General features: G+C 44.5%; 1 protein-coding gene across 2 annotated transcripts; it reads left to right on the top strand.

Annotated features, from left to right (window-relative positions):
- The first annotated feature begins 540 nt into the window (after positions 1-540).
- On the top strand, positions 541-12931 carry LOC114450276 (vang-like protein 2). Of its 2 annotated transcripts, none has more exons than XM_028428287.1 (8): positions 541-653; positions 8177-8565; positions 8662-8785; positions 9311-9918; positions 10006-10139; positions 10262-10397; positions 10778-11021; positions 11107-12931. In XM_028428287.1, exons 2-8 carry the CDS (start codon positions 8495-8497, stop codon positions 11365-11367), a joined length of 1578 nt encoding a protein of 525 aa, XP_028284088.1. In that variant the 5' UTR covers positions 541-653; positions 8177-8494; the 3' UTR covers positions 11368-12931. The 2 variants fall into 2 exon arrangements, with proteins under 2 accessions (XP_028284088.1, XP_028284089.1); XM_028428288.1 differs by lacking the exon at positions 541-653 and adding an exon at positions 873-1246.
- Positions 12932-17089: the final 4158 nt, after the last annotated feature.

Genomic DNA, 17089 nt, shown 5'->3' with positions numbered 1-17089 from the left:
TAAAGAGAATGGACAGGTTTAGGTGAATTTATTTATTTTTAAAACAAAATTCATCCACTTCCAACAACAGCATCATTAAAAAATCTGTTTCCATACTTGATAAAGTGTCAGGTTTGCTGTGTGAACATGGCCTCATGCTGCTGGTCTGGTCTTCACAGCTCCATAAGGGCTTTAGGGCCCCCAAGAGCACCAAAAGTCCATGATAAAATATATATTTTATATTTAAAAAAATAACATTGATTAATACAAACGAGATGGTATGGGTGATGGTACAGTGCAGCCTATAGGATGATGAAGCATCTGATGCTGAGGTGGTGGGATGAAATACTGCTTAGGGCCCCATAAAGGCTTGGGCCGGCCCTGCTCAGGCGCAGCTCTTCTGTTCTAAGAGCTCTGCGCTCATTTTGGGCCGTTCTAACTGCCACACAGTCCTCTTTTCAGGGAGTGCTCTCACAGAGGAACATCACAGTGTGGTAATAAACGTGTTGTGGCTGAACCACAGCGCTTCACAGGCCTCGTCCCCACCACCACCACCACCAGGGGGGAAACCAGAGGAGGGGCCAGACTGGAGCGGAGGCGGGGCGCACGCTGCTACGGCGGAGTGGAAAGAAAGTGGAAAGTGAGAAAATACCTGAATGGACAATCTGGAATAAGTAAGTAGTATTTTTTTGTGTGGAAATGTGTAGAAATGTCGCTGGTGCCGGTGGCTGTTTGGGTGCGTGTGTCGCTGCGGAGGGTGAGGAGGGGGGAGGATTTAGGGCGCCGGAGATCTCCAGTTTCCCCAAACAATAGTCGAGAGAGGACGCGATGGTCGCCTCTCTCTCTTTTTTTTTTGAAACCGCAGGGAAGTTTAGGACCCTCCACGGCCCTATTGTTGTTCTCACGGAGGCCACGTAGCTCCGTGGACCGTGTTTAAACGTGGGAGGAACACGGATGAACGTAAAGATAGAAAGGAGACGGAGAGAGATGCGCCTGGAAGGAAGGAAGGAGTGAGCGCGTCCCGTTTGATTGTAGGCCGAAGGTTTTGAATTTTCTCCTTGCTGCAGGACTGCTGGGAATTTGAGTGCGTCCATTCATTTACTGTACGGAACCTGAACGGGGTTGGGGGTGTGGGGGAGAAAGGGACCTGGCTTTGGGATAATTTGGCATCAGGACGCGCCCGGTGGGGCCTGGGAGTCTCCCATTGTCCTGCTTTTCTCACAGCACCCTCCTTTTTTTCCTCATTTTGTAGGTCGCCCTCCTCACAGTAAGTAAGCTGGCCTTCTTCTAGCCTTTTGTGCATGTGGGATATATATCGGTGAATTATTGATGCAGCTTGACTCCTGATCCGGGCAGCAGAGCGCAGCGTTTACATGCGTCCACACAGCTTTCAGGAGGCTGAAATTCAAACTGAAACAGGATGACGCTGCTGCAGCAGGAACAGGCCCGGATCACCTCAGCCTCAGCGAGCCGTTCAGACACTTTCTGGGGTTACAGCAAGTTCTGGATTTATTACTGTGAGTGCAGCTTTTTGGGTGCCACAGTAAATGACTGTAAAGTGGGAGCAGGAATAGAACTGCTCAGTGTAAATGTGCTGGAACAGACAGCAGAATCACAGCACTGTAAATGAGTCAGTGACACACATGCATGTAGTGTTGAGACTGATTTATGATCAAGAGATACAAACTGACCAGAATCCAAGATGGCTTCTAATTTGTTTTGTCCAAAGAGCAGCCTTCAATCCAATGATCAATGTTCTAAAACTAATCATAAATGGATAAACATGGATAAATAATCCACTCGGTTTGTTTTTAAGCTTTAAATTCTCAATCCAACCAAATGACAGGAAACAGAATTTCACCTCTGACCTCGGCGTGCTCTCTGATGTGGTTTATTTATCTTTGAAAGTGTCTGACTTAAGAACGTAGGATCAAAAATGTTTTGTCAGCTGCTCGGCCTGTAAAGAAGTCCTTCCAGTCAATCTCATATTTCACATAAAAACAAAAAAATGTTAAAGCCCAATTTCATGTCTTTAATCAGCTTGTTTTGACCAAATGTTTAATTTACAGCTCTAAAGCAGTAAAAATGAGATGAAGATTACTTTATTGATCCCTGATGGGAAGTTAGGTTTTTAAAGCATACACATACACAAGCTTGACTTAATTAAAAAACATCCACCAAATTAAAGGTACTGGCATTATATTTGAGATCAATAGTGCCCATGTGGGCTGTTTTCACTGTTGCATGGCAGAAAATAGTTCCCTATAAAAAAACGTGTCTGTTGATCATTGGAAATGATTTAAATGTTGAAGTTTACGGTCATAAATTTATGTTGGGGTGAAAATAGAAATCAATATATTGACTCCAATTCCCCAGAATTAGACCCCGAGCACCGAGTGGTCCGAAGGCCCTATCTGACTTTTTTAAAAAACCAAACCAAAGTAAAAAACCATAATAATCAATAACAAATCTCAGAGCTGCCTGTGGCTTCGAGATGGAACCACATCTATCTGAGCTCACCGAGCTGCTTCCTGTCTCTGCACACATTGTTTAGATATGAGGACAAATGTAAGCAGAGCTCTCATCAGAATCAGAAGACAGGCCTGGACACACACACACACACACACACACACACACCTGCTCTGACCATGTGTGACAGTAGCAGTTGTCCTGTTTATCGCAGTTTTTTACTGATGTTGTCGCAGCCGACCGTGGGTGGTGGTCAGCACTGTCTGTCTGTGTGTGTGTGTGTGTGGCCCTGTTACACTGATGAGCCTCTTCCCCTGCTGCTGGAGCCTGGGTGTGTGTGCACGCTTATTTTCACAGTTGGTTTCATCAGGCCTCAAATGGCTGCTGCAGTGGAGCTGGTCAGTGCAGAGATGTCCTGGCTTGCTTTTCCACCCTGACAGCTGCTGTCCTGCTGCCAGCGGCTCAGAGTGTTTGATGACAGCTTGATTTCTTTCTTTTTTGCCTTTGGATCTGCATGTATTAAGTCATATGACTCAAGCTGGCTGTTGGCAGCAAAGAGAGAATTAATGATTTGATTTGATTGACTGATAGAAGTGTAAATGATTTAGGGCCCAGAGGCCATGTTGTCTGTAATATTTGATGACACAGTTATAAGTTTACATTCTTTGCTTAAAGATATTTTGGAGTTTCAAGGCAGAATTTTGACAGTGTGTCATTATAGAGTTGGCACTAAACACTGTGTCCCTGACAGTGACTCTGAATGACTCAGATTCCTGGTCTGATGATGATGATGATGATGATGATGATGTACCATGTTATTGCTATTGATGTCATCTTTTTTTTATGACAGTTTAACCAGACTCATTAAGTCCAACACAGAACATTGCATTGCAGGAACTATTAGGCAGGAAGAGGAACTTTTTAGGATCCACCAGACTCACAAGCAGACTTAAAAAATAAGTCTTTTCAGATTTTGTCAGTTAAGCACCAAGGTCTGAAAGAGGCCCATTATGAGAAGTTTAAGAAGTAGAAACTGTGTTTATGTGTTACTCATCTCCAGGAACTATGGGGCCATTTCATATCCCTACTCCCATGTACGATGGGGACAGTTTTTGAAGAGGAAAAAGGACTAATCTGGAGGTGTTGCTGGGCAGGCCTGGAAAAACTCTGGGGTGGTGCTGTGGACTGGAACTGTGATTAGTTCAACTCAAAAACTAGCTGAGTTAAAGGTAGTCTGGTCTGTTTGTTCTTGCAGTGGAGAAACAACGTTTGCCATCCGTTGGTCATCATCAAAGGATGAGGAATTTTCAATTGAATAACATGAAGTTTAATTTGGTTGTTAGCTTGCTTCTCCTCCATGTTGAGAGGATTCAGTCGAGGTGGTTCGGGCATTTTGGTTAGGATGCCTCTTTGGTGAGATGTTCCAGGTATGTTCAACTGGAAAGAGGCTTCTGAGTAGATGCAGGATTTCTTGGAGAGTTTATATCTCTCAACTGGTCTAGGAATGCCTTGGTATCATCCTGAAGGAGCTGGAGGAGGTAGCTATGGGAGAGGGAGGTCTGGGTTTTGCTTCTCAGGGTGCTGTCTCAGTGATAAGCAGAAGATCCCGTGGACGGTGACCTACTATGCATGTGTGGAAGGTATAGAATATAGTCTAATCTTTAAGCACCGTTACATGCTTGTGGTGTCTGTAGCTGAGTGGTTGTCTGTTGTTTTGCTGTATATTCAGGATCCTCAGAGGATAAACCCCGGTGTTTAAGTGACCAATGGATGTCTAAAATTTCTCTTGAGCAGTTTGTCACTCAAAGATAACCTGAAGCCTAATTGAAAATGAACCTGAATATTCATGGTCCCCAGAGGATTACCCCCTTTTGTTTATGCTAAGCTTCTATGCTAACATCAGGGCAAAATCTCTAATTATACACAGAAAACCTATACTACCCTAAAATTGAGGGTATTTTCATGCTCGTCTGAAGAAAATCCATTCCCTCAGTTTTTAACATTGTGTCCAGTCATTTTGTGGAAGTCATGTCACGTCTGGCTTAATTGTATTTTTATAGCCTGATGCTTTAGAGGAAGCTCTTATCTTTGGTCTCGGTTGATGATGCATATTAAATGACTCTGCTCTGCCTTTGGGCTGAGCCATCAAGCAGCCCGACATCGTGACTGTCTAACGTCAGACCTTACACAGACCACTGCACAGGTCTGAGCGAACGCTGAGGATCTTTTTATTTTTAGAAAACGAAGAACAGAAAGAGTTCTGTGCTGAGAAACATAACTGAAAAGTCACACCACTGTGTGGTTAACAATGGCTGCTCGGAGACAATAGGTGAGGCGGAAGAAAAGAAATGAAGCTTTGTTTTGAAGAAACTGATAGAGAACCAGGTGGCAGATTTTTTTTTTTTTTTCAGAACAGACTGCAGAACTCGCTCCTGTTCACTCATGCACTTTTTCCAACTGTATTGTAAATTTGGTGCCGAAGAGAAGAGTCTTGGTGAAGTTCATGAACTAGGCCATAGGACAGTGGGATGAATAGGAAACCTTATCCATCTCACCGCCGGACCACACCTTTGTAGATCAAGTGTTGTGTCATATTCTCAGTAATAGGCCGACACACAAACAGGCAGTGCGGCGAATGTCAAAGTATAAGGGTCAAGGAGAAGCTTTTTTCCCCCTCCTTACTTATATAGGTCAAGATCTATATGAATGCAGCCGTTATCCGACCCTTAACAACTAAAACTTATCAGAGAATATACAAATGAATCCTTCATACATAGTTGGTTGTAAGGATTAGAGTGTCTTTTGTTTGCTTGTGTTAACCTAGTGGGAGCCTGTGTTTGCTCCACTCGCTTCACTTTCTGTAGCATGTGTGTCTCATTATGTGTGTGTCGGGTTAAGTGTCAGTGCTCTGACGTCATGTGGATGTTGAACAGTTGTTATTCTTCTTTAAGGTCAATGATAAATGATGACACAGGAAGAGAGGAGTCCTTTACTAAAGTGGGAACAATTATTTTTCACAGTCATTGTGATATTTACCTACCAGGAAGTAAAGAGTCTTACAACCTGGCATCAGTGTGGTCATAATGAAGCTGACAGACTTGGCATACAGGAGTAAGACAAACGAGTGTGGCATCGATAATGTCTGTACTGAGGAGTTTGGTTGTGTCAGTGGTCACTGTTTGCCTGTTTGCCTCTTTGGCGAGATGTTCTGGGATCCAGGACTTACTGGAAGGTTTATACCGCTCAGTTGGCCTGGGAACGTCTTGGTGTTCTCCCACAGGAGCTGGAGCATGTAGCTGGTTCCTGTGAACAGAAAGTATAATGTAAAAAACGACCACATGGTATGTGTATCTGGTTTTTACTGTATTTTCAGGGTCTTCAGAGGATGAACCCCTTGGTTGCTTGGTTGACCCCTTGAGCAGTCTGTCCCCCTCCCTCATGCACGCAAACCCACAAGTGTGAATAATAAGTGTGGATGTTCATAGTCCCCAGAGGAGTGCCCCTTTTGTTTTTGCTAAGTTTCTACGCTAACATCAGGGCAAAGTTTTGTTTTAACAGGCTCTCCAGGAGAAATCCCTTTACCTCACAGTTGTTAAGTGTGATTCCAGTGATTTGGTTCATCCTCTGGTGTCGCCCCTCTATGAACCTTTCTGTTATCTCTGCAGTGTTTGTTATGTTTGCACCTTTGGAGGTCGCTAGCAGGGATTTTGACTTCTATTCCTGGAGCTGTAATTGCTCTCTGAGGCTTTTAGCTGCATGTGGGCGCTCTGTGTCGTCATGTAGACGTGTGCATGTCTCCGTCTGTCTCAGACCTGACTGATAGACACATAAATGTCATCATGAAAATGAACATATGTAAACACATATTCGATTTTCACAGATGTTTAAAGGTTAATAAGGCATTGCTTCATCTATGAAATACAGACCGTACTGCTGTAATTGTGTAATTGTTATTTATATGAGGAGGCAGGATGAGCATTAAGTCCAGTGAGGATTTCTGATTGTTGTTTTGGCCGCGTTTTTCTGTCTGTGAGGGCGAGTTCCAGCTAAACCTCCGCAGACATCAGATTAAAACCCTGTTTACATTTAGTCTAAAAATATCAGGTTCGTCTGGGAAATCTTTGCGTCTTCTTCTCACCATTTTCTGTTTAAATCTGATCCTCCATGTGAATCATCACTAAGGTGTTTTAAAGCAGCGGAGGAATCTTTACTTTCTTGTGCTCACATGAAACATGACATCTTTTTATGGCTTGAAAACATAATTCTGCTCTTAAAGCCAGCGATGATGCACCAGGAAGAGGCTGTTAGTCATTTGAGTTTTGTGGTTTGGAACAAGTATGCTGTTGAGGTTTTGCACATGGCTGCAAGGCTCCACAGTCGTCTCCGATCTGGGAGAAGTTAGTGGATTTCGGTCCCTGATTAGGAGCACTTTGTCTTAAGAAGAAAATATGAATGAAAGGAGTCTTATGATGTGGAAAATGCCAGAGAGTTGTACAGTATTTGCCTTGAAGGGAGGTGGAATTTGATTGTTGAACACAATTGTTCTGTTAAATTAAGACTGTGTGTGGCAGTGACGGCAGCCGACATCCTTCCTCCATTCACCGCAATCAATGGGCCAATCAATGCCAGTGAGCCACACCCTCCCTTTATCAATTTAACCAGCATAGGACAGTCCAACATCCGTCATGCCAACACTTTTATTTTGATTTCGCCCCTGTGCGGAGAACAGTGTGGCAGAGGGCGGCGTGAGGTCAGGTTTCCATGGCAACTGTCAGCCTCCAATCCCCCCCCTGTCCAGCTGAACACCCTCTTTCATCGCCATGGCAGCAGAGAGGCCCTCGTTTCCCGGGGGACGAGGGGCGTGAGGGAGGGAATGTGAGATGACGAGAAGGGAGGGAGAGGGCAAACAAGTTTTGTGAAAACACAGTAATCCAATATGGCCGCCATTGTGCTGCAGCTAACTGCTGCTAAAAAAGCTCAGTTCTTGGAAGAGGAGGTACAGTGGTGTGATGATTAACCTCCGCGGCTGATTTAAGAGCTCACAGTGAAACTAGAGCTGCAGTTCAGTTCAGGGTTAATGTGTGTGTTACAGGCTCGGTATTTTGTGCCATATTTGTATAATTAGACTCAGTTGTGTTTGCGTGGATGTTTTCCTAAAGTGCACGACTTCTATATCTGAGCATTCAGACCTTTTTTTTTTTTTAAAAAAAAGAAAAAATTCTCACTTTTATATTGACACGTCTGTTATTTCACTTTTATGGTGCTATAAATTTCATGTGTGCATTTTTGGCTGTTGCTGAAAATGAACTTGAGTTAGAACCATAACTTAATACCAGAACAAACATGTTGAAGATTAGTGAAACTTTGGCATAGATCTTGAGCCTTTAGTTAAACAGTTACATTCCTTGGAAAGCACTTTAAATGCGCTGTTGAATGCCTGTCTGAAGGCCAGATGATGTTTATCTTGGAAAATGCACCAAGGCCATACTGCGTAATGTAAAAAGGAACTTTGGCTGTGTTCAGAACAGACTCTGTGGCCCCCATGTTGTATCCATCTAGATGTTCTGGTGTGATAAAAGTTGGAAGCATGGGAGCAGGAAGTTCAGGCAGGAAAAATGAAAAGATACCAGCCCTGCGGTGTATTTTTAGTGCCCTATTATACATTCAGTCGGGGAAGCCTCCACAAACCGGTCAGTGTATCAACCACCTCTCTGTCCTTCTTTTTCAGATCCAAACTACCTCCTGCTGTAACTCTCCTAGCCATCATCCTCTCCCGCCCCTCTTCCTTCTCTCCTCCTCCTCCTCCAGTCTGTAGCCTCCACCTCCTCCCTGCTTTCCCGCTTCCCCTTCTCCTGCTCCCTCTTCATCGGCCTCCAAGATAGATTCCCTCAGGAGTAAGGTTGACCTGCTCAAGCTGCCCCTGGCTCTCTCCACCAAGTCCATCTCTGAGCGCAAGAGCCAGCTGGGAGGAGTCGGCGACAGGCGCGACACGGCGGGAGGAGGAGGAGGCGGGGCTCGTAAAGCCCGCTCACCGCCGACCCGAGACATGGACAACGAGTCGCAGTACTCGGGCTACTCATACAAGTCCTCCCACTCCAGGAGCTCCCGCAAGCACAGGTGGGGTTTACTAAATCCAAATCATGTAACATCTTCAGAATCATCAGTAAAGAACATCCATTAACACAGAACATCTATGCGTGTGTTTGCGTTCAGGGACCGGAGGGACCGTCACAGATCCAAGAGCCGAGACAGCAGCAGCCGCGGAGACAAATCAGTCACCATACAGACACCCGGAGAGCCGCTTCTTGATGCAGAGTCGACCCGCGGAGATGAAAGGGTCAGCCATATTGGATTTTGTTTGAGCCAAAGACGGCATATGTTGATGCCCACACAGTGTAGCTCCCCTGTCAACGTTCAGAATTATGCCGGAAAGGGAAATGATTTCAAACTTTGACTCACACTACACCCTCTGCTCAACATGGGGTGCACACCTTTCAGTGTCCGTTTACTTTTGGGCACATAGCGCATCTGTCAGTCCAGTCCTCTCTCACTCTGTCAGTCAGCGGGAAACAGCAGGTGGTGATGTGTTTATGACACTTGAGTCTTTAAATACCAGAGACGAATTAAGTGTCTGTTTTCTTTGAGGACCCAGAGGAGACATATTTGTTCTTCATTAAGTGAAGTCTTTAAATAGTAAAGAGGCATTAAGCCGCCTTAAGTGAAGATGTTGATTCTTTTCATAACACACTGAGGGCGTTGGAATGAGTCCGCATGATTCTCTGTGTCTTTATTACAGAAAATGAACATTAAACTAATACATTGCATCTTCAGCTCAGGTTTTATTGTCTCTTCTTTTGTACAGGATGATAACTGGGGAGAGACCACCACTGTCGTCACCGGCACCTCTGAGCACAGCATCTCAAACGAGGACCTGACCCGCGTCACCAAAGATTTGGAGGAGTCGAGCCCGCTTGAGTGCAAACGGTTTATTGGCCCCGCACTGGGAGGCTGCCTGAGCTTCTTCGCTCTGGTCACGCCGTTAGCGTTCCTCATCCTCCCGCAGGTCCTGTGGCGTGACGCCCTCGACCCCTGCGGCACACCCTGCGAGGGCCTCTACGTCTCCCTGGCCTTTAAGCTCCTGGTCCTGCTCATCTCCTCCTGGGCGCTGTTCCTCCGCCCTCCCCGCGCCACCCTCCCACGCTTCTTTGTCTTCCGGTGCCTTCTGATGGTGCTGGTGTTCTTGTTTGTGGCGTCGTACTGGTTGTTCTACGGTGTGCGGGTGCTGGAGCCCCGGGAGAAGGACTACAGGGGGATTGTGGAGTACGCTGCCTCGCTGGTGGACGCCTTGCTCTTCATCCAGTACCTGGCTCTGGTGCTGCTGGAGGTCCGACACCTGCAGCCAGCTTTTTGCCTCAAAGTGGTCCGGAGCACGGACGGAGCCAGCAGGTTCTACAACGTGGGTCACCTCAGGTTTGTGAGGCTTAAACTCTTTGTTAATGTCAGACTTGATGTGTGTATGATCCGATGACCTGTACTTACTGACACTCTGTGTTTTAGTATCCAGCGGGCCGCCGTCTGGGTGTTGGACCGTTATTACAGCGACTTCTCCGTTTACAACCCTGCACTGCTCAACCTGCCCAAATCCATCCTGTCCAAGAAGATGACCGGCTTCAAGGTTTACTCTCTGGACGGTAAATACAGCTGCAGCACAGCTCTGACGCCTGTTATTAATCCTTAACTTCGTCAGTCTACATCAGAGACGTGTTCTGCTCTGCCTGATATTCCGTCTAATTACTCCTCCTTTTTTTCTTAGAAAACCCCACCAATAACTCCACAGGCCAGTCCCGAGCCATGATAGCAGCTGCTGCCAGGAGGAGGGACAACTCCCACAACGAGTATTACTACGAGGAGGCCGAGATGGACCGCAGGGTCCGTAAACGCAAGGCCAGGTGAGATGCAGTACACATATGTATTAGGCTACCTTGTTCCTGTTGGTTGACCCAAAGCATGATTAACAGGGGGGCCCCCAGTCTCCATCTTTCTGTGTCTAGTGGTTAAGAATATTGAGCCACAGTGCTAAAACCTGCATCCAATAAACACAGATGGGGCATTTTTCTAAGCTGTGAATCTGATAGGAAGGAATGATTATTTCCTGGTTTCATCCTCCTGCTGGTTACTGTGGATGCTGTAGGTCCCTGGTGCTGGGGCGGAGGCACCAGGCTCATAAAACCTGTATAAACATATACAAATACACACACTAATATGTATAAATGAATACCAGTTCACTAAAAAAACTGCTGCTTGAAGATGTATTCTGTTATTCATCCAGGTTGGTTGTGGCGGTGGAAGAGGCCTTCACACATATCAAGCGTCTCCATGAGGACGAGGTGGCCTCGTCTCCCAAACACCCCAGAGAGGTGATGGATCCTCGGGAGGCGGCTCAGGCCATCTTCGCCCCGATGGCCCGGGCCATGCAGAAATACCTGAGGACCACACGGCAGCAGGCCTTCCACAGCATGGAGAGCATCCTCACACACCTGCAGTTCTGCATCACACACAACATGACGCCCAAGGTGAGTCGGCTTTGGACCACAAACGTGTCAAAAAGTGTTTCGTGGATGATTAACCCCCCCCTCCTTCCCCCTCCCTGCCTGCCAGGCTTTCCTGGAGCGTTACCTCTCCCCGGGTCCCACCATGCAGTACCAGCAGCAGAACGGCAGAGGGCGCCAGTGGACTCTGGTGAGCGAGGAACCGGTGACCTCAGCCCTGCGCCAGGGTCTGGTCTTCTCCCTGCGCCGCCTGGACTTCTCCCTGGTTGTCACGGTAACGCAGCTCCCCTTCCTGCGGCTCGGAGAGGAGTTCATCGACCCGAAGAGCCACAAGTTCGTCATGAGGCTGCAGTCGGAGACGTCGGTGTGAAGACGTCCTGTAAAACCTCTTGTCCCCCCCCCCCCCCCGCCTCACTGCTGTTCCCTCCTGGATGTGGCGGGACACGTGGTCCGTTCTCATCCAATCGTTTTGTGATCACCACAGATGCTCTGATGTCAAACAGCTCAACGATTGTTCAAACCCTGGAAACAAACAGATGCCTTGACCCTTTTCTCGTCTCAGTGTTGCCTTCATGGCGCACTGTAAAAAAAAAATCTTTTTTTAAAGGGGACTTTTTGCCTCATCTTCTGCTGTAACCACTGGACTACTTTACTGTGCTGACTCAACACATGAGCACCAGAGGAGGAGGATTACATCACAGTTGTCACTTCCTCTTTCAGACCACCTGGAGTTCAGCTCCGGCTGCTGGCCTTCCACTGCCTTTTGTCTCAGAGTTTTTTTTATATATATTAGAGGGCGTGACTGTTTTGTAACTTACAGAATGTAGCATTATGTGCAGCCAGTTAACATCATGCTTTTATTTTTGGCTTTTCTGAAGGCCAACATGTCTTTTTAAATGTGACTGTTCAGAAAAAAAATGGAGGTACATTCCTGTTGCTACTCCAGACTCTGTATGTTATGGATTGTCTGAACGATTATGCAGCTTTTCTTTCATTCTCCACAGGCAGTTTTTAGTACTAAAGTCACAATTGTAGCATTTTCACCTGGTATTAACACACAGTTTGGATAAAGAGGATCTTTTTGTCAACAAATCCACTAAAACAGACTTTTTAGAGACCAGAACTGTCACACTAAGCAGCTCATAGATGAGTTGGTGGCTTTTATTTAGACCCAGATGTTTACATCTTAAAGCTACAATGCAAAATGTGTGCCCCCCCCCCCCCCCCCTTGTGGCTGGGAGAGTAATTACACAAATCCTGTTGTCACCCACAGTAACTTATATTTACTTTTCTAAAATAATAAATTACTGGACACGTTGGACATTTTTAGGACTAGCAGAGCTAGCAGTAGTCATTTTCTGCAGTTTCAGGAACTTTAGAAACTCAAACTCATGGCTGCTGCACAAAGACACACATACACATGTGATGAAATTCTGCACTATTGCTTAAAATAATTTAATCATTTCTTAAAACGGTAAGAAAATGACTGAGAGCAAAACACATGAATTAGCAGATCAATGAATAATGAATAATTGAGTGATTACCTGCAGCCTTTGTCATATTTTCAGATCTATATGCCATATTGAGGAATCAAAAGCCAGCCATCCTGTCCACCTGTTAGAGACAGGTTGACCCTGAACACTCCTATTCATCTCTGTTGGTGACGATTTGATCACTGAATGTGTTTTCATTGTTTATTTCATCCCTCTAAAGGACGACTTATATCTCCTAGAAACAGTCTCACAGTCTAATACCAGGTGTAAATGTCCGAGCCTCCACACACTCCTGATCAGACAGCTGTAGTTAAACTACGAGCCGACTTTTTATGGTTTTATTTTTTGAATGCGTATCCACAGAAAGCCCAAACCAGACGTGTGATTGTACCTCGTCTCTGCAGCAGTAGCTTATCACCGCCTCGCCTTGTGCCACCAGCTGGAGCACAGTGCTGCCTCGGCCTCACCTTCCAGATGTGGAGGAGCCTTATGTTTGTTTTTTTTTTTTTTTTACCCGTCAGACACTCACCTGATGTTCAGCTGCTCTATCCCACCGTTTCCTGAGCCACTAACACGACTGACTGCTTTCCAAAAGCCCTGAAAAACCCCGCTTCATCTGTGCGACCAGAACGCAGAGGAGTTTTGTTTTTTAAATGCATGCATAGAGTTATTTTGGGCTCCAAAACTTTTTATAATAACTTGATTTCTGTCATTTTTTTAAAGGTGCCTAAGTTATGATGATGCAATTTTCCAAATGTTTTTACTTTTAAAAACACGTGGCTTGTAAAAAAAACTTTTGTAGATTTTGTGTTGTATTTTCTTCCTTTTGGTAACTGTATCCTGTATAGCGTGCTAGTTATTATTTCCATTATTAAACCATTTATTTCTAACTAGTCTCCGTCACATAATTTAAAACATTTGGAAGCTGTTACGTTTTTAAAAAAATCTCTAAATTTGTCTGTCATGTTTACAGGAAACTGTAACATGTTGGTGAAAACATCGGTGTTTCACTCTTTCTTAATCTATTGCGAGATGTCCAGAACTCTCTGTCTCCAGCTGCTTCTTCCAGCTCCTCCTGGGGGGGACCTCCAGGAGCTCCCAGGCCTGCAGGGAGATCTGATCCCTCCAGCGAGGTCCTGGATTGGCCTCATAGTTTCTACCTAGATGGTCAAATTCTCCCACAGAGAGATCATTTTTAGCCTCTCCTCAGTTTCCAGAGTGATGAAGAGGTGATGTAATACCTTTAGACGTGCTGTTTTTGTCTCAAAAAACATTTCACAAGAAGAAAATGGCCGTTTACATTTTGGGGCCGGCTATCACCCTTTCAAAGGTTTCTGTGTTGTGAAGTTATGTGGTGTGTGTGTGTTTGTGTGAATTTAAGCAATTTTCAAACTAATTGTTGTTCTCAAGAGTGACAGAGGAACTTAGCTGAGGGAGGATGGCAGTGTGGTGGGTGTGTGGTTTCACAGCTTCAAAACGGACAGAGAGCCTCTGACTTCCTGTTCGCTGCTGCTCACAGCGCTCACCTCAGACGAGTCTAAAGACATTTCTCTGTAAGCCGACGAGCAGATCCTCCATCTCCTCTGCAGTCCACCTGGTAAGAGGCGCTCTTTGATGTCTTTCTTCTTTCTGTTGATCCATCCCACCTTTCCTGTCTTTGGCTTTGAAGAATACTTTAAAGTCACCTGTTTGTCTGAGCATCACTGTTGTGAGACTGAGGTGTGTGTGTGTGTGTTTCATGTCTGCAGAACGCAGCTGGAGACATGAATGTATGCTTCATCTTGGATGGGATTCTCGTCTTGTATGGCGTCATTCTCACCGTCCTCTACTGCAGACTGAGGGTGAGGCACACAAAAACACCACCGTGATGACAAAAGCCTGATTAGTGACACAAAACACACACGTTGTGCAGTATTCTTAGATGTTTATGTAAAACCTTTGTGGCAAAACATTATTCAAATATAGATTATTCCTCCATGAATAAGACACAACTTCCTCTAAACGTCTGTCGATAACTGTGTAGCTTCTGTGTTCCTCGTAGCTGCACTGACACCTTTTTTTGGTCAATGTGAGAATCATTTCCTCATGAATATTTCTGTTGTTTTTAGCTCTCGGAGAATGTGAATCACTCAATCTGATTTCTTTTTGACAGATGTATTCGACTGACAAAACGCCTGAGGTAAAAAAAAAATTAACCTGTATTTATGTTTATTTATGTAAAAAGATGGAGGTGATTGTATTTGGAAATGTTTTCTTTGAAGCTTTGGAGGTTTTTTTGAGGTCTTCTTCCACGTAAATGTGCATTCTGTCATTTCCTGTAAGCTTAAACTTGACCACCAACCTACATTTATTTATACACACTCATAGTTTCCACCACTGTTTCTTCACTCCAAACACTATAGTCCCACTTCCTGTTAATTGGTTTATTTCAAAACATGCACTTCACCTCAAAAGCTAAGCCAAAGTTAAATGTCCTCCAGGAGGTCTTTGAATGCCTCACACAGCTTTTATTTATGAAGAAATAATAATAGGTGCTTAAACTGTCTTTGTCTTTGTGTGTGCTCCACAGAAGCAGCCCGCTGGGGGAGGCATCTATGCGGTGAGACTTCTCATTCTAATGCTTAAAAAGACATTTAAAATGGCTCATGAGGGAAAAGTGACAGCTTAACGCAAAGCGGAGGGTAAAAGACTTTTTGTGTTTTTTTTGTAAAATTCATGTAGTAGAGGCTGTCACAAAAAAACACAAACCCAGAGCAGGAAATGATGCTTTTCACAGCAGCTGTTGTGACTCAGTGTTTTGCGTCCTGCAGGGTCTGACCTCTCACAGCACTGACACCTACGAGACCATCAAAATGGACAAAAGGCCCATGGTGTGATGAAGAGTCGGTGCGATCCTTATCAAGCTTTATACTGTAAAATAAGAGTTTTTCTTCTTCGTCGTCCTTCATTTATCCTCACACACAATATGCTCCTATAGCTTAAAGCAAGGTTTTACTCATGAAAAGCTGTTTGCTACATGTCTCTTTCACAACTCAAGAAAACAGAAGTCTAAGGGTTCCTCTTTATATTTACAATGAAGTGCTCACAAACACTGAACAGGGTGTTTTCACCTTAGATTAATCTGTTTTGTTTTAATAATCTGTGCTCTTTTTTAAAATGTAACCAACAGATTCACAGCTCATTCCAGTGAACACATCTCAGTACCCGAGGAAAACCTATGAGGAACGTCAAAATAACTAAAACAGGAAGTTTAACTCCTGGAGTTTTATTAAATGATTATTCTTACATTGTTTTTATTAGAACCAAAACGTTTGCACAAATGCAACATGCAAATTAGGAATGCATCTTCGTCACTTTATCAACACGTGCTGCCAATCGGCAAAGGAGATGTTTCCAGTGGGACCCTGACAAGTGACGGCGCTCTCAGAGTTTTCTCTGTATGTGAGGACTTGCACAGCATGCAGGGTGTTCTGTTAATCTGGAGGTGTTTGTGTTGCCTCAAGCTGCAGTACGTTGAGCTCTCACTGCAACCCTTTGTGTTTATGTTCATGAAAATATTGGAATTTAAATGCTTATGTTTATCGTACTGTTTTAAAACCACTATTAAATCATACATTTGAATTTTATGTGTGTATTTTTTTTTAATGACAGCATCTGCAACTAAAAAAGTATCATAAAACTCAACAGGAGGTGTGCTGAGGAGGGTTCTGTGTGGGCCTGCAGATGTTCCCTGGAGCAGCAGAGGGCATCCACACACGTTCACAGTAAATCACTCACGCATGTGCATCTCCCAAATATTTACATAGAGAGACAAGTAAAAAACTGTTTTACCTCAGGCTCTTCACAAGAACCCCAGAAACACAGTGAGGTTCTGCCTTTACAGCTGTTACAACACATCTGTAAAACCTTCATCAGTCAAATGTGTTCATGTGTTCATGCATGTTTCTGGTTTTATGGTGATGATTTTATATGTTTGTATTTAAAAGCAGCTGGTATAATCCAGATTATACAGGTTTATGTGTCAGTGCATGTGCATACACCACAACATGTGCGTTGTGTGTATCTTGCTGAGAAACAGCCTGTGTGTGTGTGTGTGTGGTTGTAGCTGCAGGTCATCAGAATATAACCATTGAGTCCAACTCATGTTGCTCTTAGGTACACCTCAGAACTTCAAGTTAAGGAATCAAAAGAAACTTTCCTCCACCCACAGACTGTGACAATAACCCTTCCATGAGCCTTTCTCCACCATGATGTACAAAATTTCTTACATTTTAAGATTCGAATCAGCTTCTGATAATTGCAGCTTATTTATTTGGATATTTTCCAGTTTAAATTTATAAGAACTAAACATTTCATGGTGTTTACTGGACGCACATGTTTATTAAAGCTGCTGAAAGTCAAGAGCTTTTCCTCACTGTGACCCGGCTGAAGTGCTGTTTCTATGTAATCTTACCTAAATATAGAACATCATGTTGTTATAGGGGTGGATTTTGTTTTACCTTTCTTGATGCATACACTTTTTTTTTGCATCACCTGAACGCAGCATGGCTGCAGGGGCGGAAGTGGGCGGGGCCTCCGCAGACAGGTGTAGCGGCTCAG

The sequence above is a fragment of the Parambassis ranga genome, chromosome 17 (assembly GCF_900634625.1).
Source record: "Parambassis ranga chromosome 17, fParRan2.1, whole genome shotgun sequence".
In the NCBI taxonomy this organism is placed as follows: Eukaryota; Metazoa; Chordata; class Actinopteri; family Ambassidae; genus Parambassis; species Parambassis ranga.
Note: the sequence above shows the minus strand (reverse complement) of the source record. Positions and strands in the feature narration are given on the sequence as shown.